This window comes from Gymnoscopelus microlampas, assembly GCF_963454915.1.
Source record: "Gymnoscopelus microlampas genome assembly, chromosome: 5".
Taxonomy (NCBI): Eukaryota; Metazoa; Chordata; class Actinopteri; order Myctophiformes; family Myctophidae; genus Gymnoscopelus; species Gymnoscopelus microlampas.
Genome location: NC_139942.1, coordinates 33,377,964 through 33,404,507, shown reverse-complemented (window position 1 = coordinate 33,404,507; position 26,544 = coordinate 33,377,964). Strand labels below are relative to the sequence as shown.

At 43.9% G+C, this 26,544-nt stretch overlaps 1 protein-coding gene across 1 annotated transcript in view; it reads right to left on the bottom strand.

Moving 5' to 3' along the window:
• phlpp1 (PH domain and leucine rich repeat protein phosphatase 1) overlaps positions 1-18,283 on the bottom strand; it is a 76,902-nt gene extending 58,619 nt beyond the window's left edge. Inside the window, exon 1 of the mRNA XM_084058661.1 lies at positions 16,320-18,283. Coding sequence (XP_083914787.1) covers positions 16,320-17,979 — 1,660 coding nt within the window. The 5' untranslated portion in view covers positions 17,980-18,283. The remainder of the gene's footprint in view (positions 1-16,319) is intronic.
• Between the last annotated feature and the right edge of the window lie 8,261 nt (positions 18,284-26,544).

Genomic DNA, 26,544 nt, shown 5'->3' with positions numbered 1-26,544 from the left:
CCAGAGAGAAAATGAGAGACTGGGGGTTCTCCGTCTCAATCGCAACGGTGACTCCTACAGGTTGGTTGAGGTGCTTATAGAACTGAGAGGGATACAGTAGTATGTTCCTCCACATGCAGTCAAGAGTAGCGGTTGACAGTGACAGGGACTATAAATAAACAGTCCTAGTCATATAAAATGCACACAGTTTCTCAGCCAAATATACACGTCGGTGAAGACATCTTGTTGCATTGTAGGCTATACAGCCATACCGGTATGTCTTTCGGCAGTGCCCCTGTGTCACTGCGTCTAGCATGCACATTCTGTCACTCAGCAGTCATTAACGGTCTGTGCAGCAGCCCTCTTGTCTCTCTAGCACTGTATAGAGCCTATATAAAGTATGGCAACTCAAGCGGTATGGCTATATACCGCTTGAGGGGTAGTCAGATAGGTCACAAGACAGAGAAAGAGAGAGATGGAGTTATTGTATTGCAACTGTAGTACAATACTCCCCCCCCCCCCCACCCAGACACAGAGGTTGACTCCACAGGCCTATAAGCCCCCCTGGACAGCGCACCATGGGAGGTTGAAATGTGAGATGGAGGGATGAAGAGTGAGGGATGATATGGGAGCAGGCTGAACTACACCTCCCTCTCATAACCCCAGGCTAAAGAGGAGAGACAAAACCGCTAATTGGTAAGGCATCACATTGACGAGTGTGCATCTGTGTACCGTTACGTTATCTGTGAGTGTGTGGGTGTCAGTAAATATCTGTGCATGTGTTTGTTTGTATCTCTGTGTGTGTGTGTGTGTGTGTGCGTGTGCGTTTGTGTGTGTGTGCGTGTGCGTGCACACCAGTGAATGATTAATTACCTTGCAGTGACTCCCGCCTGTTTGTCACCCTGGGTTTCCCTGTTCATTTGCACCGTTGCATTAATAATGCCTGCCGGTGACAGAACATGGAGTTGGGACAATTCGTATTCAGAGCGCCTTCGCCGGTTTCCCTCCCTCAGCCTCTTACCCGACTGCCACACTCACCGCCTTTCTACACGATACGACGAGGACCAACTCTAAAATTCCATTTCCCTGTCATCGCTGCCATTTTCCATTTTCTTCCCGCCGCCCTCCCTCCCCTTCCTCCATTCTGTCTGTCCATAATCAGTCCTTCACAGCAGAAACGACAGGTCAGTGTACCTGCCATGTGTAATGCTGACATAAGGCCTAACAAAAAAAAACTTTGGTTTCCGGTTGGCTGTCATTTTAGGGCTGAGTAGGTAGGGAATTTATTTTATTTTATTTTTTATTTTATTTTTTTGTGGGAATGATGGGTAGCAAGGAATTTTATTTTATTTTCCTCATGGGAAGGATGGGTAGGTAGTTTTTTTTTTTTTTTTTTTTTCCTATGGCAATGATCGATAATAATTATTTTTTAATATATTCTATGTTTTCCTGAGTTACCAATTTCTAAATCATTAAATGGTTCATGTACACTGCACTTACAAAATAGTGTCTGAAAACAACAAACAATAAACAATTGAAAACTTTGAATAGAATGTCCACACACTGGTTGAATACTTTTGAGTTTTAATTCAACTCTAAGTAAAGTACCAAAGTAAAGTGCTGTATCACTCACACATACCAAAAATATTAATACAAAACAAACATCTTCAAGTAATAAAGTGTTTTGAAGCAGATATCTTAGCTACTGGCTATCCCTGGATCAAACTGGCTAAACCAATGGCCTGAGGAGCTGGAAAACCATACTGACTGGTGAATGAATTAAACCAGGATTTGAAAACAAAACATTTGACCCCAGGGTATGAGATGAGCTCAATTCAGAACTAAGAGCTTTAACATTGAAGCCCATTCTATTACTGATATACAGTATACAGCTTTACTGCTTAAAACGCTATCATTGCACATCCATTGCATTTATGCATGCAGTATATTCGGCTTCAGGGAGGTTCAAAACCATCTTGCCAGAAACACTGCCAAAGCATCCCTGCATTCTGACTCAGACAACTGAAACACACAGCTGAGTAAAAGATACAAAATAAAGTGCCACATATCACATTTAGAGGTAGAGTTAGAGATGCACCGATTGGAAAATCCTTGGCCGATACCGATTTCCGTTTTTTTTAAAGTCTGACCTGCCGATACCGGTTTTACCGATACCGATATTCTATTTTCTATCTAGATTTTTTTGATATGGCTATAATATTGATGCCATAACTATGCAAAGAAAGGCCTAAAGTCATTACAAAAACAAGAATAATTTTAAAAAGAATACTACTACTGTAGCCTATATCATTTATTTATATTTATTTATTTGTACCATTGCTGTTATGGCTGTTGCTGTTAGCTGTTAGAGCTGCATGATTTTGGCAAAACTTATTATGGGTCCATATTGAGATCAGTTATTGAAATTATTATTTATTAAAAATGGTAATCTTTTTTAACTAACAAAATCTTATCTTAATGCAAAATGATTTTCTTATTTGAACTAAAAGCAGAAATAAATAAATAAGGTTTTTGCATTCAGACACATAGCAGGACATGTCTGCATTTAATTGTTTTCAAGGTGAGAAATTTACCTTATGTCACTATAGTCCAGTGGTCTTCAACAGGGGGTCCGGGACCCCTAGGGGGTCCTCAGAGTTACTACAGGAGGGGGCCACCAAATCTTTGTGTGATATGATATTTTTTACATTAACCACTAGCATCCCATTTCTGTGGTGGACTAAAGCCAAAAATAGCAGATCTACAAGCTCACAAGCTTGTAGATCTGCTATTTTTGGCAAAGAGGTATATAGGTGTAGAGGGGGAAAAAGAGCAGACCAAGTAAAAATGTCATACAATCTAGAAGGGGGTCCCTGTTTCATCTCTCAGCTCACCTTATGTCACTGTTTTGGCTTGTTTTAACCTCTGACAAAAAATGTTACACTACTCTTTGTTAAACTTTCGGACGAGTCTTAACGAGCTTTAATAGGCTACAGCTGGATAGATGCGAAGACGTCTGTATCGGCACATGAATTAAACCAGTGGACCAGCGGATCACAACGTCTTGTAGAGTTGTTGTTAGAAGCTGTTTACAGCATTAAGGACTTTTCAGATGGCGCCTAGTAATTTATTTGGAATAAGAGGCAACCCTACAGGTAGGCGGAATGAGCAGCTACTGTCTGTGTGAGAGAAGTGCGCGCACACGCATCGCATCGCGCGCACACACACACACACACACACACACACACTCTCACCACCCGTCCATGCCAAAGTTGTCTTTTCAACAGCATATGCAACGAGAGTCAAGGGGTGATTTTTCTTTGCAACTGGCTACAATAAAAGAGAAGTTTAAAGGCTATTTTTTTTCTGTAGTCTCTACAACATCTTTTGCATGGACCGTATGAGAAGCGTGGTGACGCACTTACTGCCTTTAAATTCCCTGTGATTGACGAACCGACAGTCACTACATTGTCTAGGCTATAACTGCGCGTAGCATTATGGAATATAATATATTCCATATTATATAGATATTCCATATATGTATGGGTATGCTGCTGGTCCTCTGCCCTAGTCTGAGAGGCTAGGGCAGACGACAGACATTGTAGTGTACACAGGTCCATGGCTGGAGGAGAACATGCATGTGCTGCTGTTGTTGTTGTTCGCCGCCGTCTCCTCGCGATGACGCAATGACGCATGAATAGTAAAACAAAACATTTGCGCACATGATATTTTAGACGAAAGAAAACTTTGATTAAACTTCGCGAATGTGGTCGCACCAAATATATTTTTTGTAAGACGTTTTTGATCGACTCGGTCGGATTTTGACTTAATTTTTTTTTTTTTTTTTTTTTCACTCCAAATGCCAATAAAATCATCTGGGTCGCACGTATTTAATAGGGTCGGTCGCCAACCGGAAACCAACATATTTTTTTGTTAGGCCTAATGGGGACAGTGAACTACACTATTGCGACATCCTAGCAGCTGTAGGTGAAATCACACACGTGTGTGCGTGTGTGTGTAACTCTGTCTACGCCAGTGGATTGTACTCTTATCAAGAGACCAATGTGTACTCATGTGACGTGTTTTTAGCTTGGACATCAGTTTGTGTTGGCAAGCGGCACACAGTATATGTACTATACGTGTATAAATTAAGTTTAAATTAAGTTTAAATTCAATTTAAAGTTAAATTCTGCCGCTGCACAGTGTCCTCACACAGTGTCCTCACATAATGTGATAAATGTTGTGTATGTAAGCATGTCATTCGGTTACATCCAGAGGAATGCGTCTTCGTAACCACATGAACCCTAGCGTCACTATTCTGGGCATGTCATACATTATTATTCTCGGCGAACATTCGGTGAAAATAGCTGATCTACAAGCTCAGGAGGTTGTATAGTTCAGCTATTTTCAACTTGATTTGGTGTAGAGGGAAAAAAAAAAAAGAGGGGACCAAGAATAGAATTCTTTATAGAGTGTTTAAGTGGTTCACCCTTTAAGACCTGGAACGCATCTGTGTCACTTTTTGATTTGAGCTAAAAAGCATTATTTTACACCATTTATAAATAGCAGATATACAAGCTCATAACGCGGCACCAAGTGCCGCGCTACGAGCTCGTAGAGCTCGTTTATAAAAAATCGTGAACATGTGTGCAAATCTTTGAATATATATTCTTTTAAAGCGAACATTTGTAACTCAAATCTTTGCTGCTGGGGGTCCCTGGAACAACATATTTTGACATGGGGGTCCGCGGTCAAATACATATCATTTTGAGGGTCCTTGACATGAAAAGGTTTGAGAACCACTGATTATAGAAACATAGGTTATTCAGAATACTGTTGGGATTTAGAAGACATTTCTAGAATCGGCTTCAGGTCTTAATGGGTTAATCAGCGACAGAGGGCCAAACAGCAGGCCAGCAGTAGCAGGGACAGATGACTCACGGCCAAAGGCTAAGACGATAGTGTGCTGATACGGGTTCGACTGCTGCAATCGTGAAGTCTTAGCAGGACAGAGAAGAATCATATGGACAGAGTGAGATAAGATACAGACACAGGGCTAGCAGGGATGCACACACCACAGGGTATCACTTAATCCATACTTATAGATTCACATCCAAGCCATGAAGGCTATTTTTGGATTGCCTATGAATTGAAATGATTTCTCTTTGTCTTTGAAACAGTAAGAAATGACAGCTTTCTAAAATTAGACTAAAGATAATAATTAAGAGACTCTAGAAGCAGTATTATCCAGTGAGCTCCCTTGTCTAGATCAGGGGTCTTCAACGTTTTCAGGCCAAGGACCCCCTAGCTGAGAGAGAGATGAAGCAGGGACCCCCCTCTATAAAATTGTGTTTCAGATTTAACTTTTTTTGTTTAACTTGGTCTGCTCTTTTTTCCCTCTACACTAAACACCTCTTTGCCAAAAAATAGCCGATCTACAAGCTCACAACGCCTCGCAGCGCGAGGCGTTGTGAGCTTGTAGATCTGCTATTTTTTGGTAAAGTTCTCCTCAGAAAAGGGATGCCATGGTTCAAGTGGTTAAGGTAAAAAAAAGAAATCATATCACACAAAGATTTGGCGGACCCCCTGTAGTAACTCTAAGGACCCCCTAGGGGTCCCGGACCCCCTGTTGAAGACCCCTGGTCTAGACGAAAGCCATGCGAATAACAAAATAAAACACATGCTCATAATCCTGGTTAGTTTTTTTTTTGTATTGAGCTACATGAGTTATGAAACTACTCGGGGAGCGATGCAAGTTGGGAATGCATGCCCCGCTCTGGTTATGCAATAGCCGTTGTTCCCATTGTGCCCGTCTGTCTAGGACTCTGCAAAAATCGGGATCGGACCCAAAAATCTGTCATCAGTCGGGCTCTAATATCGGGTGTTCTTAGTACTTGCATAGCTGCATGTAAATCCTACCAAATCAACAGTGGGACCGTGCACATATTTCAGGTCGAACCACTAAGAATGTACTTTGTACTGTACTTTGGTTTACTGAGATCAAACAATAAGTCAGGGGGGAAGTCGCGGTCATCAAGTTGTTCCCTTGAGAGGAGCCGTACATGAAAGCGTACAAAGGAGACAGTGTTTCAGAGAGCTGTCACGGGAGTTACAAGCATGAGCAATAAAAAGAAAAAGTGCACACGGCCATAATCACAGATAAGCGTCCAGTTATTCTTCCACGTCCATGATGGATGGGGCTGTGGCGGGCGGAGAGAATGATTTGATTTGAGAGCTGTGGTCAGTGGCCAACTCCAGCCTGCAGGGAATGAAGGAGGAAGTTGCCCACTGAGGTAACAGCCAAAGGGGTTAGTCGCTCTTTCATTTGGTCAAAGGACAACATTTAGACAGGCCTGGAAGTAACAAGACCCAGGCTCTGTGGTAAAAGCTCATTTAACTTCCTGCACAGTCCAGAGGAGAGAGAGAGAGAGGAAGAAAGGGAAAAGAGGACAGCTTTGCATGAGAGCGAGCGAGTGAGGGCGAGTGAGCGACAGAGAGAGAGAGAGAGGAGGGGCAAAGCGAGAGTTAAAGGGCCGCGCTCCCTCGGTGATGCACGGGGAGCGGAGGACTGAATGAATGAGAATGTGATGTTGCTAGCACATTCCCCTGGCCTCACGTGCTTCGCTTTCTCTCTTTCTTCTCGATTTTCGCCCCCTTTCCTTTCCTTCCCTTTTGTTTTGTTTAAAATTTAACGAGGTCCTGGAACATGGAGGGCCGGAGCAGGCATCCGGGGTGTTTTTGGCTCGTCTCCGTGTCACATGCGAGGGCCATGTGAACACGGTGCCACTGGGGGGGTGGGGAGGGTTAGAGAGAACAGACAGAAGAGAGAGAGAGAGAGAGAGAGAGAAAATAGGGGAAGTTTAACCAGAGCGACTGGGAGGGTAGCAAGTGCTGTAAGTTAAGAGAAGTAACTGGCATGAAATAGAAGTAACGACACAGCAAAAAAAAAAAAACACAGGCCAACAAATGCGTGATGGGAAATGAGAGAGAGCGAGCTTCTCAGTTCAGCAGGTGACAGCTCCTCTTTTCTCTCATGGCCAGTATAATTGTGAAAGTAGCACAGCTGAAATCAATTAACGGTTAATAGTCGAGTTTGGCTTCACATGGGGAAGGATGGGACCCTAGATCACACATGTGTCAAACTCAAGGCCCGCCAGGCCAAATCGGGCCCGGCGCCACATTTTACGAGGCCCACGAGAGCTTGCAAAGAATATTATTTGTACAATGCAATTCCATGCTGCTTTATGGAGGTACGCCATCTATAAACTACATGTCCCAGAATGCATCCTGAGTTCAAAAACGGTAGGATCCATGGATCCTAGTTTTTTAACTCGTACGCTGATGCTGCATTCACACAGCAGCGACAAAGCAACAGGCTACACGTCATTTTCGGTGGAAGCCATCGACATGAAGCTACAAAATGACGGCCGACTCTTGGCGCTATGACACGCTACAAAGAAAGTTGACGCGGCTTCAACTTTTTTCAGCGCTCCAATGACGCAGTGAAGCATCAATCAATCATATGTTTTTGTTTCACCACCACTTCCACTCCTCTCTGCTCTCTCCCCACAATTCCTGCTCCGTTCCAGAACGAGAAGAAAACACCAATTCTTGCCGTTAACCAGTTCTCTGTGCCATTTAACCCTACCCTTTTCATCACAGTGTGGCTTCAGCCACGCTCTGACAGCGACTCAGCAGTAATGTAGCTGGCCACAGCTTGGTAGCTTTTGTCACCGCTAGTGTGTGAACGCAGCATCAGGGCGCCATTGTAAAATCACTCTGACAACATGCAAAATAAACTGGATTCATAAGCCGCTGCTCCTAGCAGAACAACATTTGTCACTTTACGATCCACGAGTAGCCATGTTGGCATTGTGAAACAAGATTGTAATGGGCTTCTCCCCATGTACAGTCAGACTCAGTCGTTTTCAAAGACTTTCTAACAGTAATAGAGACAGCGGCCAGCAAGGAAGCAGAAGCCCTGGCTGTGTTATATAAGCCTATTCTTTGAAGAAGCTGAACTTTGAACTATTGCCAATCTGTATTAGAGCAGAGTCCATAAAAACAAGTGCAGCTCCACCCAAACAAACTGATCTATAAGCTTTGTCTTGACGACTCAAAGGTGAATGCAACAGGTAATGTGTCATGTTCATACACTTCTGAGAGGTATTTTTTGCAAAACACTTGCATCTCCATAATGGTAAGCAGATGACACAAGACACAGTAAAAAAAACAAAACAATACATATCATCCAAATTCTTAAACGTTAAATGTGCACTGCAGTGGCCTCACAGGGAACACAGGCCGGGGCACAACAAATCACTTTAAGGATGTTGCGTTTGGGACTCGATGCAGTTCTTGTTCTGGAGCAGGCAGGCAGAAAGCAGGCAGCATGTTCCATAATCAGAGTTCGGGGCCGCTTTTAATGCTGAGAGTTGCAGATGTTGTCTGGCATTAGGCTGTGTCACTGGTGATCAAAGCGGGGGAGAGTGAGCCCCCGCTGGCCTACTTCTAATCCGCCCCCTTCCCTCCCTCCCTCCCTCCCTTCCTGCATGTGGCCGAAGGCAGCGGTTGGGGCTCAGCTCAGGGCCCTCCTTATGGAGACATACAGACACCTTCACTGCTATGCTCATAAAGCAGGGGTCTTCCAACGTTTTTCAGGCCAAGGACCCCCTAGCTGAGAGAGATGAAGCAGGGACCCCCCAATATATATTGCATAATTTTTCTTTTTGACTTTTTCATAGATTTCATATAATAGTTTCATAGACTTGTTTGACAGCACTGTCATTGTGTAGTGTTGTACTGGATTCATGTTAATGTGTATTTTCAGACGGTTAACCGCTTATACCCACAATACTTCTACAAGCCCACAACGCCTCGCAGCGTGAGGCGTTGTGGGCTTGTAGATCAGCTATTTTTGGCTAATGTTCCCCTCAGGATAGGGATGCTAGGGTTCAAGTGGTTCATTTAAGAAAATAAAGAAAAAAGTTCCTATCACACAAAGATGTGGCGGGCAGCCCACCTGTAGTAACTCTGAGGACCCCCCGGACCCCCTGTTGAAGACCTCTGTCATAAAGCATCACACGATCCAACCCTCAGCGGCGTCTCCAGAGCAAATTCCTTAAGGGCAGTTTGACAGACAGCTGAGAAGGCATGCCATTGGACATAATATACCCAACCCACAACCACACTAACCCAACACCCTCCCCCCCTCTTCCTGGACGAGCCGGCAGGCAGACAGGAATGACATATCAGCATGACATTCTTTAGCCTAGATCAGCGATTCCCAACCTATGGGGCCATGGCTCTGACTCTTTCCCCGTTTCCTGTCAATCTCCACTGTACTATCAAATAAAAGGCAAAAAAGCCTAAAAAATATAAATATAGTTAAGTGGTCAGATGGGTGGGCCGCGGACGCTTTTGAGATTGTCAAGTGGGCCCTGATCCAGAAAAAGGTTGGGAACAACCACTGGCCTACATTCAGCTGGTTGCCGGCGCAAAGCGCCGCTGACTTCAATCGCACGTCTCGGTCCTCCCGCTTTCCAATAGCGCCTGAAACAAGCTTGACTGTAATGCCAGGCACGCACACGCGCACACGCACACACACACAAAAGCACACAGACAGCCTTCCCTTTTTCTCACATCTCACACCAGAGAGAGCTCACAAGAGAGCAAGAGAGAATGATGGGAGGTGAGCTGAAGCCAATACTGTGGAGCTGCTGCTGGAAGAGGTGCAGCGGATAGCAAAAGCACGGGAGTAGCTGTTGTTACACTGTAGTTTACAGATTATATACACCGATATACACTATATGTCTTGTGGTTGTGTGTGTGCGCGTGTGCGTGCGTGCGTGCGTGTGTGTGTGAGCAGTAATTCATAGATAGAGATGAAGGGAAAATAAGAAGGCGGCTACAGAGAAATAAAGAGATAGGGGAAGATAAATGGAAGCTGTCAGAAGGTGTGAGGGGGGGGTGGACACGTCTTATCTTTGTTATCTTGTTACAAGACATGAGAAGAGGATGGAGGCAGAGAGACGTGTCAAGCCAAGAGGGGTGGGGGGGACCTACTATACTGGAGAGAATGCAGAGTCATGGCTTCCACTACAAAGATGCCGGCATCCTCCCAAAGCCCACCCTCCTCGAGCACACGTTGTGCAAGCGTCTGAGAGGCATGCAGGCAGGGTAGTCAGGGTGAAGGAAGTGTCAAACCACATCAATATAGGTGAGGGTTTGAAAGAATACACCAATAATTCTAAACTCTTCAAATTACAAAAAAGAAAAAGTAGCAGATTCACAAGCTCACAGTGCGCCATCGCATTGTGAGCTTGTAGATCGCCTATTTTCACCATGCGATGCCACCATATAACAAAGTATAAATTAGGACTTAAGCGGTTAAGGAGGTACAGTACACACACCAAGACCCCACACCCCAACACTGTCAGAGTTAAAGTTAACACTGAGGTTTTCACTGTGCACTGCACACACTCACACACCAAAGTTTCCAAAATCTGCATCCACCTCAGTATCACACTACATGACCACAGTCAAAACAAGACCACCTCTACGCCCACACACACTGACTTTTTCCGCACCTCTCTGTGTTGAAGAGCTTGTTGTTTTGTTGCAAAGTCTCAAAGAACATGGATGCCTTCTTTAACTGTCACACTTTATCATTTTTTTTCTCCCCTTGTTCTGCAAACACAGACACGCACACATGCACGCGTGCACGCACGCACGCACATTGGATTGGAGCTCTGGAACGTGTGAAATCTGATTACATAATGACTCAGCCATTGGGCCTTTTAGGAGGACAATTAGCTGCTTGGCGAGGACGTAAGTGAGGAGTGATGATGAGGCAGCAGCATAGTGTCTCGCTTCGCGCAAATCTCTCAAGACGGGGAGGTCTTGGCTAACGCAGTTACGTCTGAAATCAATACTCCAGTCTTTTGGTTTTTAAATGGCGTGGGCGAGTACAACGATAGACTTTTGAATTGACAAAAAGGCTCCATATAACTAAGAATTTATTATTCACAGAGGAGGGCTCCTTGTATCGTTACCAAGACAACGAGCGACTCGCCGGTTACCATGCATTAAAAAAGGTGCCAAATTCTGCTCTCCTTTTGCCTTCTAACATATAGAGAAAATACAGTGTAATGCCAATATGGTGTGCTGAGGCACATATGGTGCGTGACACAGACAAACCAATTGGAATCAGTAGTCTACTTCACTGTTTCTTAACGTCGGTTCCGGGGACCACCAGGGGTCCAAGGGGACCCTTCTGGGTCTGTAACTCTATGAGTGTACAAATGGAACCAATTGGTTCCATTTGAACACTTGGTTCCATTTGAACACTAAATAGTTAAATAAACACTCAGGATTTTAACAGTGTAGGGGTCCCAGAGATTAAATACAAATTTCCATATGGGCTCCATGAACTGAAAAAGGTTGAGAAAGAATCACTGGTCTACTTAATGGCTGCCGTGGAGCTGGGAGTTTCATGAAGCCTTTAAACCCTGTAGAGTCTTTGTAAGTCATCATGTCACACCAGCCACAGAGCATCTTCAGTGAGCTGGCAGAAGGGCAGAGAGATACGGGGTGCTGGTGGCTGGTGAGTCACGCAGAGCCCAGTTTGAATCAAATTGCCGTCTTGTATGTCTCCCCCTCTACACTCTTCCATCTAAAATAACAAGAATCTTTAAAAAAAATATTACACATACCTGCGTCTATCTATATATAAACACATTATAATGCTGGACTCATGGCCACTGTGCTAGCATTGGCTGCAAACTAACTTTTCAGGAATGTCACATGGATGTAGCCCTCTACAAACACACAAATACGAATAAATTATAAATGGACAGTGGGGTGAAACTACTTCCCGTCTTCGACCTAATTACGCGTACCACCGTTCTTGCCAACGTTGACAATTTTTCAGGAAAAGTAGAGACACACAGACAGACAGACATGAGAAATGGGCAAACTAATTCCAAACAGGCACTATGAGCATACTTTGTGTCATCATGAGCGATGCACAAGTTTGAACATTTAGTCGCATATGTTTTCATCAGTTCTGCATGAATAACTGTTCCCATGATGCACCTGTCACACCAAGCGCACCTTAATTCGCACACGATGCATACAACACGTGAGGACATAATTGCCTGGGCACACCATGCCGAATTCATGACTTTGTTTCTGACAGAAACCGTGTCTATTAAAAATGAGTGGAATTGAAAAGAGTACTACCGCAGTCACTTTCAGGTCAGTGCATGCCAGTGGTCATTAATTTCCGTCATAAAGCCGTCCAAAACTAAACACCAATTTAGTTTTACAAGAAACAGCCTTCAGAAAAAATAATCCATCTAAACTTTAATAGTGTGCGGGTAAAGAGCTTGCAAAAAGAAGCAGATATAGTGAAAGGCCCGAATGCGAGCGTTTGCAAAGCTAAGGAGAAGGCTAATGAAAGTTAATTATTTAGCGTTTGGTAAGGCATAATATAGGTCTTCAGCCTAAAGGCCAGTGCCAGAGGGAGATAGGGTTCAATATGTTGGTCTTTTCTCTTGCATATATGTAGTAGTGAATGTATAAAATCTCTTCCATCTGAGCAACGGGTTCGCTTCACTAGTTGCCACAATGAGGCTTCCCTTATAGGTGGTAGAAATATTCAGTCAATGGCTATGTAGGGAAAAATAATCACCAATTTTCTATAACAGCCCACTTTACATTATGGTCTGTAACTCTTAAACCGTAGGTTGTAGATTTGTAGAATCAAAAAAAAAAAATTCTCTGGATTCCTTGGATCATGACACAACTCCCCATATAGGCCACGCTCATCCGTCTAACTAGATTTTCTGCCATATTGAATTTCATTCAAAACACAAAATTAGTGGAAGAGGCTATTTCCTAACAACAAGACACCATACATCATGAACGCTAATTTCAAATGCATGTTGCAGGGCCTCTAACGCTATTTATCCCAGCAGATTCCTCAGGTCCTGACAGCCGCAACCCACGACTTGCGTTGGGGCGGCCACACTTTCAAGTTGTGTTTTTAAATTATTACTCTTCATTTCTTTGTGCTCAACTTTTCCAATAGACTGGAGTATCATGTTTTTTTCTGCTGGCTAAGCATTATAAGGGTTTCCTATGTGGTACCCCCGACAAGCTTGTGAGCCTGTAAAAGAGCACAGCAGCCTTTTGATCTGGGCAACCTGCTGTAGTATGTACTCTGTGTGTGTGTGTGTGTGTGTGTGTGTGTGTGTGTGTGTGTGTGTGTGTGTGTGTGTGTGTGGGGTGCACAAATCCCGACTGAGTCCTCTCATCTGGCCGCTGAGGAGTGTGTACGCTCAGAGCTTGACCTGACCTCTGGAAAATCAAACTGGCCTCTGCACTTTCCAAAGCATTTGGCAGCATTCATCACAACAAATTCTGCAGCTGAGCAGCCACTGCCTCTCCATTCCCCTTGATCCCAGTACAAAGGTGCTGAGAGGGTGCATGCTTCGTCTTGCTTGTTATAGACACTCATTCTACATTATATTAGCCTACACAAACTACATTACGTTACATAATCTTATTATAGAAACATTTACCATTTAAGCAAAGACACATTAAATGTACAAGTAACCTTTAAGAATTTATGATCGCTTAACATTAGGCTATATCTAGAAGAGAAACTGCACAATGGGGAATATTGAGCTATTGAACCACCATAAATGAGAGATTACATACTGAACTTCCTGTACCAGAGCCCTCTCTGCGTGCACGCGCCTACACACACAAAGACCTTCAGTGTGACAAGAGACCTACAGTAGTGACAGCTGTGCCTGTGAGGCCGCCAGCAAGTCAGCTGAGGCCGGTACACTCCTCTGTCTTCACTGTACAGACTAGCATTTAAAGTCAGCGACATGCATGGTAGCGTGGAATTCCCCCACCCCACCCCCAAACAAAAAGATATCCTCCTGCCCCTAAACCCCGCCTCCTTCCACTTCCTCCCCAAAAAGACATGCCTGACATTCTGGAGGAGCCAGCGTACATTCCTCACATGCTGTGAGGGGGCGGGGTGGGACACGAGGGCATCCAGCACTGTTTTTACTTTCCACACTGTAAAATCAAGACCGTTAATTTAACTCTGAGAGCGTGATTTAACTTTGATGCCTGAAGAAGGTCATCAGTGACCGAAACGTTGCTTCTTTGAATAAATCGTTGCTCCTGTACGGTGCAGTTCGGCAGTGTGCGGGCGTGTTCTTTTTATTAACTGTGAGAGCGTGCAAATGGAACCAGAGGGACCCCGTTCCATTTGCATGCTCTCAGAGATGCAAATGGATAAATCAATGCTTAGGATTCTAACCGTGCAATGCCTGTGTGTGTCCATCTGTGTGTTTGGAAAGTCATCCGTGTTGCCGCCAACTAAAAATGTGAAACGGAATTATGACTTCAACGGCCTGGGACTGGAGGGGTGGAGGGGGAGAGGGCTCAGGTGACCACGCTAAGCTCTCTCACATGGGACGTGGAGTGATGTCCAGCCTCGGAGGAGCATCTGAGCTGCCGGTTGCCTGCCTCTACTCAGCTGACTGCGAAAGCGTGCACGGGATGCGGCCCTGTTGAGCTTTCTGTTCAAAACTTACATGCAGAATATACACAGCCATTCACGGTCATTCAAAGTCCCACAAACTGTATACACGGTCATTCTATGCAGTACATACACACTCTCCCTCATCTGAGGCCATCTAAATTAATTCATTCCAGCAGTTCTCCGAGCCACCGACCAAAGAACAAGTCTTTCAACAGCACAATAGGTCACGGAGCGCACGTGATGACAGTGAAGGTGAAACGGGACAACTCTCCGCTTCAGAACGAGTGACCTCTGCTTTTGACATGCTCCTCTGGACAGGAAGCCAGAGGACAGACAGGCAGACGGACGGCGTCACTGCGTCTGTCTGTACTGCAGGGCACTCCAAAGATTAACTGCTCACCTTCACATTTAAAATACCCTCATTCCCCAGGAGTCCGTCCTGCCGACACAGACAGGGTTTTTGCTAATCACCTCTACCGTCAACTCCCCCCTCCCTCCCATGAAGTAACGCCATGATCTCTTCGCTCAGCAGTGGCAGCGAAAGCAGCAGTGGTGGAGGCAGCGGCGTGGCAAATGAAAAGAGCTTCCTGAGCTCTGGAGGGGCATGCTAACCGGGCTTGGCAGGCCGTTAGCTAGTGTGACAGTCGCTGCGCTGGGTGCCAAGAGGACAGGCTCTGTGCCGCATCTCAATGACCAGAATTCACAAAGTCCACAGAGCTGGGGTTTATGGTGACACCCCCTCCACCCCCACCCCGCATCCCCCCCAGTCATCCCACCCCCTCAACCGCCCACCTCCACCCCTCTCTCTCCATCCGCCCACACAGGCATTCAGCCTTTTCATTAGGATGATAATGGGGCAATAGCCGGAACAGGGCCCATGTCTGAGCGCCATAAGTTGTGGCGATGGCTTTGTGGCGATGTCATGCGTGTCCATGGGAGCAGAGCGTGCTGTTTCGGTCCACCAAAAATGGTCAAGGCCGCAAAGGGGAAAAAGCATTGAGAATCTAAAGGATGTCCCCGAGGCAGCGTAGGTCTGGCCAAGCGTTAGCCATAACCTTGTTCTAACCCCCTCGTGCCAGCACACATACTTAAAACTTGAACATGATACTCTGCCTTTGTACAGCAGGCTTTGGAATAAATAGATACTTTCTTCACATTTATTGTGCCACGGCCTATTGTGTGTATCAAAAATGATCTTATGCTTTGTTACACATGCCTTACTTGACAACATTCACAGCAAACAGGAAGAGGAAGATGTGAACCTCTTCTATTCAGGCCTCGAGAGAAAAGAGAAGAGTAGGCTAGTCCATTGGGACATTACTCTCACTGTCTGAACTGAAATGTAAAGTATTTGTTTACAGTGCCTTTAGTACATTGGTAGCACATGCACCTGCATGAATGCACTGGCCTCATTCTCTGATATAGCCTAAGTAGGCTAACTGTTACGGATGCATCAAAATCATAAAAAGGGTCCATGGTCCAAAATAAGCAATGTATGTGATTTGAGAAAGTGAAAGCCTTATCAGGTCCTAGCCTAGGATGACCTGGAACAAGACACCGTTAAGCCTGAGTACACAGTTGCGCACCGGTGTCGTGCACAGAAAATAGCAGATCTACAAGCTCAGAATGTGTTGCAGGCTCATGTGATGCATTGGGAGCTTGTAGATTTGCCATTTTCTTGTAGACATGCCAAATAAGTATAAATCAGGCCTTATCGTAACAACTGAATAGGTGATTGCAACATGTGCTTTTTTTTCTCTTTTCTTTTTACCTGCATAAAAACGTATCAGGGAGCCAATCTCGGTGTTCATGCCTTCTTCTTGAACTCGCCATGGGTCCTTAAATCCCAGCTTAAAGAGAAAGTCATTCTGGATCTGGAGAGGCCTCTCATCTTGCCCTAGCCTCCTGACAGCTTCACCGTGTAGCTGAACATAAAGTGTGGGGCTGGAGTCACACGCATCTCCATTGTGGTCAGGTGTCGACCCTGATTTTAAAGTGCCTTCACAGCTGTCATGGTCTTGGATGTCAGGTGTATTACCTGTTGAACAGGCTCTTGACAATGAGCTTGCACTGCTGCTGGGTGGCAGGCTGCCCAGACTGTGAGGCTTCAGTCTGTTCACCTGCCCCGTATCATTTGTCATGTTGTTTAAATGTCCTGTGTCGCAATGCTTGTAGCTGGCCGAGATGGCGTCGATGCCATTGGAGAGATGTTGGGGAATGGGGTCAATATTTGTGCCTGACGTGGGGCAATCTAGCTCCAATTCGTCAGAGGAGCTGCCGTATGTGTCATGGCCGTCTGTGGCACTGTCAAACGTGGGGCTCAGGATGGAAGCATCCGTGCCCAGGATCATGTCATCACTGAGGGAGTCCCTGTGCTCGCTGAGCCGGGCCCCAGAGCTGAGGTCGTCAAATGCACTGCTTTCCACATCCGAGCCAGAATTTAACCCGTAACTGTCCATGCCATTCCTCTGCTCCGAATCATCATCGTTGGGGGTATCAATGTTAGAATTTGAATTTAAATCTGATGTTGAACAAGTCATGTTGTCCTGTGACTCAGAGTCTGGGGTAAAAAGTTTTCCATCGATGTCCTGTTGCTTTTGCCTCTCATCTGCATTGTCCATGAGCAGCAGTCTCAATCTGTCACCTGGCTGGCTGGATAGGCCAGTCCTGAATTCTGTGGATTCCAAAGAACTCATATGGTTGCATTTTATACTCCCGTCTCCATTCACTTTGCATTGATTATCACTATATTTATAATTTACATTACAGTTGCCATTTTGGTCAGTCATGGGGCTGTCTTTGCAAAATGTGCGCAAAGCAGACCCCGACTTGCTGCAGAGTTTGCTCAGACGTAGCGCCATCTCGCCGGCCGTGGTGTCCATCGTGCAGAGGACCGGCCGAGGATACGAGGGCGTGAGTCTGTCGTGGACGTGGATGGAGCCCCGGTGGAGATCGGCGCGCATCCACTCTCTGTCCGAAGGCTGGAGCTGCATGTTCTGCCGCTGCCTCAACAGGGTCTTCCTGTCCAGACTCCGAGTGTGTAGAGACGCGGACGAGAGGGCCGAGTTCATCTTGGCGGTGACAGCTGAGGTGGTGGCAGTGGTTGTTGCAGCTGCGGCGGAGAGATTCCTCTTCAGCCGCCTTCGTCTCAACAGGAGAGAGTTGGAGTTGCTGGTTAGGCTCCGGCCATTAGACGCGGTGCCGATACTTTTGTTCAAAGCGGCGGTAGACCCCGCCGTGGAGGCGGCGTGCGAGATGTTTTTCCCGTTCTTCATCTCCAAACGGGAACCTGCCAGACGTCCACCGCCATCATCATCCCCCGGAGTCCCCTGGGCCGGCGGCAGCGACAGTCCGCTGGGCTTCTTCAACTTAAGGGTCGCGGTTCCATCCGACGCGACGTCCTCCCCAGCGACAGCCTGCGCACTTTCCATCTGTGCAAATGAAAAGTAGCCGACACTAGATAACGGTGCGCACTTGGCCAAACATCCAACCGCTTACATTTAAGAGCCAGAACGTGGATCACAACACTAGTAAATGTCCGCCGACTGACTGGGCGGTCGAGTCTACTTCTCTCACTAGTCATTCACGCCGTGCCTTCTCCTTCCTGGCAGGGTGTCTGACACTGTTCCACCAAACATTTTTAAGCGATGAAAATGCGCCGAGAAGAGAAGAGGCTGGACGCGTTGGGACGACAGACCAGGGCGGAGACGAGACTGTAACGTCTCATTTAGACCAAAACACTATGGTGGAATATGAAATGAACGTCGGCCGACCTCTTACGCAAATACTGGCTGATATATATTCATGAGGGCGAGACAAGATGGGGGCGCTAACAACCAGTGTTGCCAGATTCTGCGAGAGAAACAAGCAACGAACCAGGTCTATGAAAACAAGCCCAAAAGAAGCGACTACAGACCACACGAGCACTTTAAACCCAGCTATTTGAAAATAGCCGATCTACAAGCTCACAGCGCGTCACGATGCGATGCGTTGTGAGCTTGTAGATCTGCTATTTTTTTAAAGTGATTTTTTTTCAAGTACATATATTTTTTGAAACAATTTAACAACATAAATCTGGTGCAGGGGTCCCTGGCACAAAATATTTTAGATGGGGGGTCCTTGGCCAAATAATACATATTAATGTGGGGGTCTTTGACATGAAAATGTTTGAGAACCACTGATTTAAACACTTTAGAAACAAGCCCAAAAAACCGCAACCACCAATATTTACAAGCAACTTTGCAGAAAAACAAACCCAAAGTCGCTTATAATAAGCGAACATGGCAACCCTGCTAACAACACCGCAAAGCATTATGGGCCGTGTATTTTAAAAAGCCATGTGTTACAATGGACTTTCTCAAAAACACCTAGGTGGGAGAACTACATTTCCCAGAGAGGGTGTGTCGATGGACAGAGGCGGTGTTTCTATGGAGGCGTAAACAGAGAAGCTATAAAATGTAGCGTACAGCCACATTGAGCACATCCCCTTATCTGTTCTAAGTAACTAGCCCACTCCTTTGGAAGGCCATGCGTAGGCGTATGTTGGCCTTTGCGCGCACTTGATGAAATATACAATGAAAAAGTTGCGAAGAAACGAAACCAATCTTACTTAAATGCCAAATGGGTGATGCCAGGCGTACTCGCATATGTTTTATTTCAGGAATCCCTTTTAGCTGTTGATTATTATTATTATGAACACCTAACTTTCAGAGATTTTGATTGATGGCCCAATGTCAATGTGCACAGAATATACATTTGAAATGTAAAATACTCCTCACTTAAAATATGGTACAGTCTCAAGTGTAGAGGCATTTTCAAATTGAACTGAAAGTCGGGATTATTATGGTCATTTTTTTTGACTAGTGGTGACGAGGCAAATAACTCAGCACCATCTCATCAGGACGCCATTTCACAAGGCCATGCTGACCGGTGGACACTGTGCCTTTATTATGTTGTATTTTACGCCATCTAGTGGAGTACCATGAGCCTAACATACTGGCAGCCGGTAGATCTCATGTGACATTTTCACAAAATATCGCCTGGCAGATTGACACTTTCTTGCCATTTGTTTGACTGGAGCATATAAAGTTTAACCACCAAAATGTGGAATACCAACAGTCATAAAAAAGTGTGAACTCTCCTTCAAAACCGCTCTAAAAGAGCACTTACAGGTGGCTGCAATTCGTAACTGGCCCTGTATACAAAAAGGCATTCTTGAAATTTACAACAACGATTTTGCCACAGCTTTTACATAAGCTGTGGCAGTGGCATTGCACTATATTGGACAGTAGGTGAAAAAAGGTCATGACGATACTATGAATAGGTGCTCACCTAAGGAATAATGGAATCTTTGCATTGTGGGTGCGTGGGTACCATAACTTCTTTACATCTTTATTACATCTTTTACTCATATTTGTATGTGTAAAACATAGTTCCCTTGCGCACACTACAATTCATAGAGTGAGTGCCAGAACGCACATACTCGGTGCAGGTTCCAAGATGGTCATCGAAGTTCAAGTCCTTGTCCCACACCTCCAGTTTCAGCAAGTCACCAACTTTCTTGTCGAGGAAGGTGAACGAAATATGCCAGGTCGGATTCTTGTTGTCTTTGATGAAATCGGTCTGACCACCAAAGGAACCGGCCCACCAGACCTTGACATAGGGATCAGGTGGATTCCCAAAAGGGTCTCCATTCAAATGTCTCGCATACAGGCTGGTGATGGTGACAGTACCCCCGTGGACAGCAGTCAGGCCACAGAGGAACAGCAGACCCAGCATGAGAGATGGGGAGAATGCCATGACCCAGTCACAATGAACTCTGAGAGGTGAGAGAGAGAGAGAGAGAGAGAGAGAGAGAGAGAGAGAGAGAGAGAGAGAGAGAGAGAGAGAGAGAGAGAGATAAATACATCTAAATCCCTGCAATCCTCAAAAACTAAGTCATTTTGGTGGCCTGCATGTTGATCATATGTACATAATGTGCAGATACAGTTATACATTCAAGTATTTAGTAGTAGAATATGAGTGTGTGTGTTTATGTGTGTGTGAGTGTCGTGTGTGACATGTTGATTCAATTTAAAACACAGCCTTTTACAAGACAATTAAATTCAGTTTGAGTCTCCTTGTGCAGTATTCCAAATGACATTCAAATGTACTTCTTTTTCTTCTTTTTGTATGTCCAACGGTGTCTTACCTGTAAAGTGGACTGGCTTCTTTTAGTTTCCCAAAAAGACCCAAGAGTGTCTGGCTGCAGTCAAGGTGGTAGTGGCCTTAGTTGTGACCATTATTTATATCCAGTTAATAAATGGGTACGCCCCATTTTTAAAGTAGTTTCACCAACCAGAGAGATCCACGCTGAACTAACAAGAGCTGGTACTTCTTATCTAACTGAAGCAGGAAAACATGTAAATGATCATTGGAGGGACAGCGAGTGCGTTTTTCCAGCAGTGGCATCACTCGCTCCTTCTGGATCATTGTGAAAAACAACACATTAATTCTTACATTTATACTTCAGGCATTTAGCGTCCTTATCCATAGTCCATAGAGTTATACTACAGCAATACAAGAATGCATACAGTCTCAGTGATTCAACCATTTGTTTGATGTGCCTTGATAAAATAACTGGCACAGATTCTGATATTGATATTTAATAGCATATCAGTTGCAGATACAACTTTGTTTCTGAAGTGCTAAGCCACGTAATATAGAATAACATAAGCTGTGATCGCTGGGGGGGGGGGGGGGGTTCAGATGTCATGGCAACAACAACAGTAAGGAACACATGAGAGGTAAAAGTGTAAGTAAAATGAGTAAAACGCACAAAAAGCCAAGATAACATTTATAAAAAAAATGCTTAGATAAGCTTAGATTCTGGCACTAAATATACAGTATGGAGTGGTTCTCTGAATGTATGTACAGAGACAACTCTGGTCCAGTTTACTAGGTCTAGAGGGTTTAAGTGATTAAAGGCCCTATATCATGACATTTTACTTCTTAGTTTTTGGTATTTTTGGGGGTTCTCTGATGTCTACAAAAAACATTTGAACACTCAGGTGTTTATTTTTTATTTCTGGGTATTTCTATTTATATTAAATACTGAAACAGGCTGTTTGATTTGCATCCCAAGGTGACGTCACTTTAGTGGATGCTTGTAATAATCCCACGATTCCCACCCACCAGGAAGAGAACATCTAAAATATCAATTTCCTATAGATTGTTTTGCCAGCACCACTGTTATATTTAATAATGAAACTAAGAAAGCAAAAAGGCAATGAAGGGGACTAGCTGAAGTTAGATCCAGGGAAAGAAACATTTGGTAGAATTTCTGCCCATGAATTCTTCTTTCCGACCGACTCCGTCGGGTCCTTGGCGATATACACAGAGCGCCGTCGGAGAGTTTCAAGTTGACCGGTCAGACTGTTCTTGAGATTTGCGGAATTTATAGAAGGACTAGGCTGATGACCGATGGGAATGATGCCTATGTTGGGAACACATGCTTTTTGTACCCATCTGCCTACCTGAGCCCCTTTTATGCCAATACAGTATGTGGAGTCCAGGATAGTCTATGACATAATTTTGATGACATCACTGTACTCCATATCATTTGCAATATAAGCAAGATTTATCTATATTCTTTGAGAACAACCGATCCGATATCACAATGCCTACTGCACTCCCTCGGTTCTTGCCAACATATACGCTGGCTGAGTTTAACACGCAGATACTTCGCACATTGATTTAGTATTTAGTATGATTTATTGTTCATACATAAACCAGCTGCCCTAGTGTATGAAAGGTGTTGTATAAATAAAGTTGCCGTATTGCCTTACAGTCTGTGATTTGTATGCAGGCTTGTATTTTCGGCCTCTTATTAAATATAAATTAATAATTTTGTATTCATTCAAACCTTTATTTATTCTCGAAAGACCATTGAGGTTGCCCTCATTTGCAGTGTCAACGAGATACGTTGAGGGTATCAATATTCACATCAATGATAAAACTAAACTAAACTTTCCCCTATCATGTGATACAACACACATTTAAAAGAAGTTTCAGACACTTGTGGGTAGGTCTGCAATCAAAGATTTAAATTGACCATATGTTATGGGGGAACAGATCTTATGCTTGGTAATCACGTGAGTAATATACCTGTACTCAGGTTAAAGGCTAGCCGCTAGATCATTTGTATGCAGGATCTTAACAGGGCTAGTTATGTTTCCACATTATTGTAGCTTGGACTGATGGTATGGTATAGTTCATTCTAGACTAACATTAATAATGCAATTAAAGTAAATTACATCACCCAGACAACACACAACAAGTTCTGTGTATTAGGTAAATAACACCCAGACAAAAAAGGTTACAAATATTCTTGTGACTCTATAATCTACAGTATATTTTTAAGATTAGAGCGGAAAAGTGTGGGAATTTTCACACTTGTTTCCATAGAAGATTACATAACATTTTCGCAGCTAAGAACAGCTGCCTCACACATGGGAAAGACACCAGATGTTAATTATTTTATCGCTATTATCAAGCCTTTTTCTCTTGGGTTGAGAAATGGGTAATGCCATTCTTGCTACCTTTGTATCCCGTTTGAGTTGTAATTTACTAAATATTTCCAACAATCTATAAGCCTAAATTGTATGTGAATTTCATAAATAAAGGTGTGTGCATAGAAAGTTATACACATTATTTGCATAAGTTTATATAAGTGTTATATTGTCTTCTTTAGCAAATGAATCAGAATCATTAAGATGCTGTAAAAAGTTTCGCCTATTGACATGGCCAAAATAGGGACGTGAGGGTTATGTGGTTAATGCAAACCGTTTCATAATGTAAATTGTCTTTCAGTTTGAACTAAAACATCAATGCATTGGGATTTTTCCTGTAATAATAATTTTTAATGATCATGTACTTTTTATTGTAGCGCTACCTTTTACCTCTATTCACTTGGTCTTAGTCCAAAAGAAACTTTCCTCCTGTGTCCAACATGTCCAGTGTTCCTCCGCACCGGGTCCAACTGCCCCACACCCATTTTCCATTCCATTCGGACGGGACCTCCAATGTATCCTCTTTGGTATTCTCTCTTGCCCAGCATAATGCATAGTTATGCTTGACAATGAATAGTAGATCATTAGTTATATCTTAGAATCTAAGGGATAACTAATGAAAAGGTTCAGAATATGGCTTAGCTATTTAGTTTCATATGTCAAATGTAAAACATGGCCACATACACATGTGATCTACAAGCGTTGTGAGCTTGTAGATCTGCTATTTTAAAAACATTTTGAAAGTGAGTAAGTAGTAAAAGATATTTCACTTTCAAACATGTTTGGGGTCATTTTAACATCTACTCTGGCTTTTGTGAGCACCCCAGACAGTTGTTAAGTTGCTTGATTCATATTCAATATTAACGCAGACTCATAAACTGTTACTTGGATCATAGCAACATAGACCTACTACCTTTAAGTTCTCATTGGCTCACACTATCTGTATACAGAGTTTACAAATCCCTCCCCACCCTTCCTCTCGATACAGAACCAAATGCCAGCAGAACAGGTGCACAAAACCCAGGAGATTGCACAACTTCGATAGGAGTCCAGGTCAAATTGATGTATGAATTAACACACACACACACACACACACACACACACACACACACACACACACACACACACACACACACACACACACACACACACACACACACACACACACACACACACACACACACACACACACACACACACACACATCAACTTTTCATTCTTTTCTTTTCAAGAATCCAATTCCTTCCTAGAACTGAAGATTTGTCTAGGGCTACCCCTAGATCCCTGTACATTATTTCGTCATTGAATTTGACAATAGGATACTGCATCTTCAAGGCAGGTGAACCATCATTCATGTGAAGGTTTTTGCAGTCACAAAAGCGTGGGTGCGCTTCTAAATCAGTATCTCAAACCTTTTCGTAATTCAAAATTATTCAAGATTTTTAAAACACACTACAGAATGTAAAGCACTTTCCACATAGTTGCTGGTCTTACAAGCAACATGCAATATGTATTTTTGACTTCAGTATATTGAACATTATTGGTCAAATTCATTACAACCAGGGCCAATAAATCTACAGCATTTTAACTAGATATAATGACAATGCTTTAGATCAGGGGTCTCAAACATTCTTCAGGTCAAGGACCCCTTAGCTGAGAGAGAGAGATGAAGCAGGAACCCCCACTACATATTGTATAAAATTGTGTTGCAGATTAAACTTTTTCATAGATAGCTTCATAGACTTGTTAGACAGCACTGCAATCAGTGTTAAAATAATATTTTTTAATATGTTGGATTCATGTTAATGTGCATTTTCAGACATTTAACAGCTTCAACCCTCTATACTTAATAAACTTAACCTTTCACTCTGAACTTGGTCTGCTCTTTTTTCCCTCCTACACCAAACCTCTTCGCCGAAAATAGCCGATCTACAAGCGAGGCGTTGTGAGATCGTAGATCTGCTATTTTCTGCGAATGTTCCCACCCGAATAGAGATGCTAGGGTTCATGTAAAAAAAGTTCCTATCACTCAACGATTTGGCGGCCCCCTGTAATAACTCTGAGGACCCCCTGTTGAAGACCCCTGCTTAAGATATTATTAGATTTTTAGTTGGACGCATGCAGTGTTGTCTTATTTAAGTCTGTTCTTTCACAGTAATATCACTGTTTATCTATTCTCAGGTGCTCCACTCACAGCAACCGAGGGAGAAGCCAACCTCTCCCTGGATCATTGCAGAGCTCACTGGGAGGGTGCTTGCTGCCCATTGTGACTGCAAGGCAGGACTGGGTGAGGTCTGCTCCCATGTTGGTGCAGTCCTCTTTTTCATTGAGTCTGCAGTTCACATCAAGGATTCCAAGACTGTCACTGATGAAAAGGCCTACTGGAAGCTCCCAGCTCCACACAAGGGCATTTGATTTGTTGAATGAAGAGACCGTGCCAAATTGTCGTATGAGGAGCTTGTAAGTCACAGCCAGTCCATTAACATCGCAACGACAGAGGAAGTGACTGCTGTGGACCCTCGCTACCAGCAGACTAGAGTCACCTCCAGGCGAGGCAGCACGACGCTGGCCACCAACGGAGCCGTGCCTACGGCTCAGCCCAGCAGTTCGTGGTCAGCGCCACCATTACCACCACCGGCATCACATCCACGAGGCCCAGAAGCTTCTGCCATGGAGCCGGGTCCGCTGGCCACCAACGGCCAAGTGAGACTAGAACCATGAGGGGTTATAGGTGCCTAATTTACCTTGATAGCAGTTATTGAGTGCAAATATTGCCTTATACTCAGAATCTTTCCAGGCACCCTGGATGCTGTCAATGATGCACTGAATGGGACATTATCACATTAACTCAGACTATTGATTGGATTTGAACTTTAGCAAGCAGCTCAATTTTAGGTCATTTTTATGAACAGAAGTGAAGGAACAGAGAAAAATACAATTTGTTGAATAATAATCCCGCCGAGTGCTCTGCCTAAAGAAATACTAATAAAATCCCCAAAATGAGAACAGGCAGCACTCAATAAAAAAAGGACAAGCATCATGTGTGTACTTTCAAACTTTATTGTGCTAAAAAATACATGCCAACATGTTTCTGTCAAAGGCCTTCCTCAGAGCATGGGCTATGTGAGACAGCAGATCATTTTTATCTGAGAGAATCAAATCGCATTCAGGTGTACAACAAACCACACCCAATGAAAGGTGCAATACATTATATTACCAAAAAGTGTGGGAAAAAAACACCAAAAGGTGACAGTACAAAAAACAGACATCATCACACAAAATAACAAGATGGAAAAAAGTCCATCAGTACCATTGTAAACCATAAAATAACATAACATATAGAAAAAAACATTGTTTTGTTTGTATTATGTAACATTTATTGTCTTTATTTATTTGATTTGTTTTGTAGAATAAGTTTGATTACAACTGTATGCATTATTATTTCAC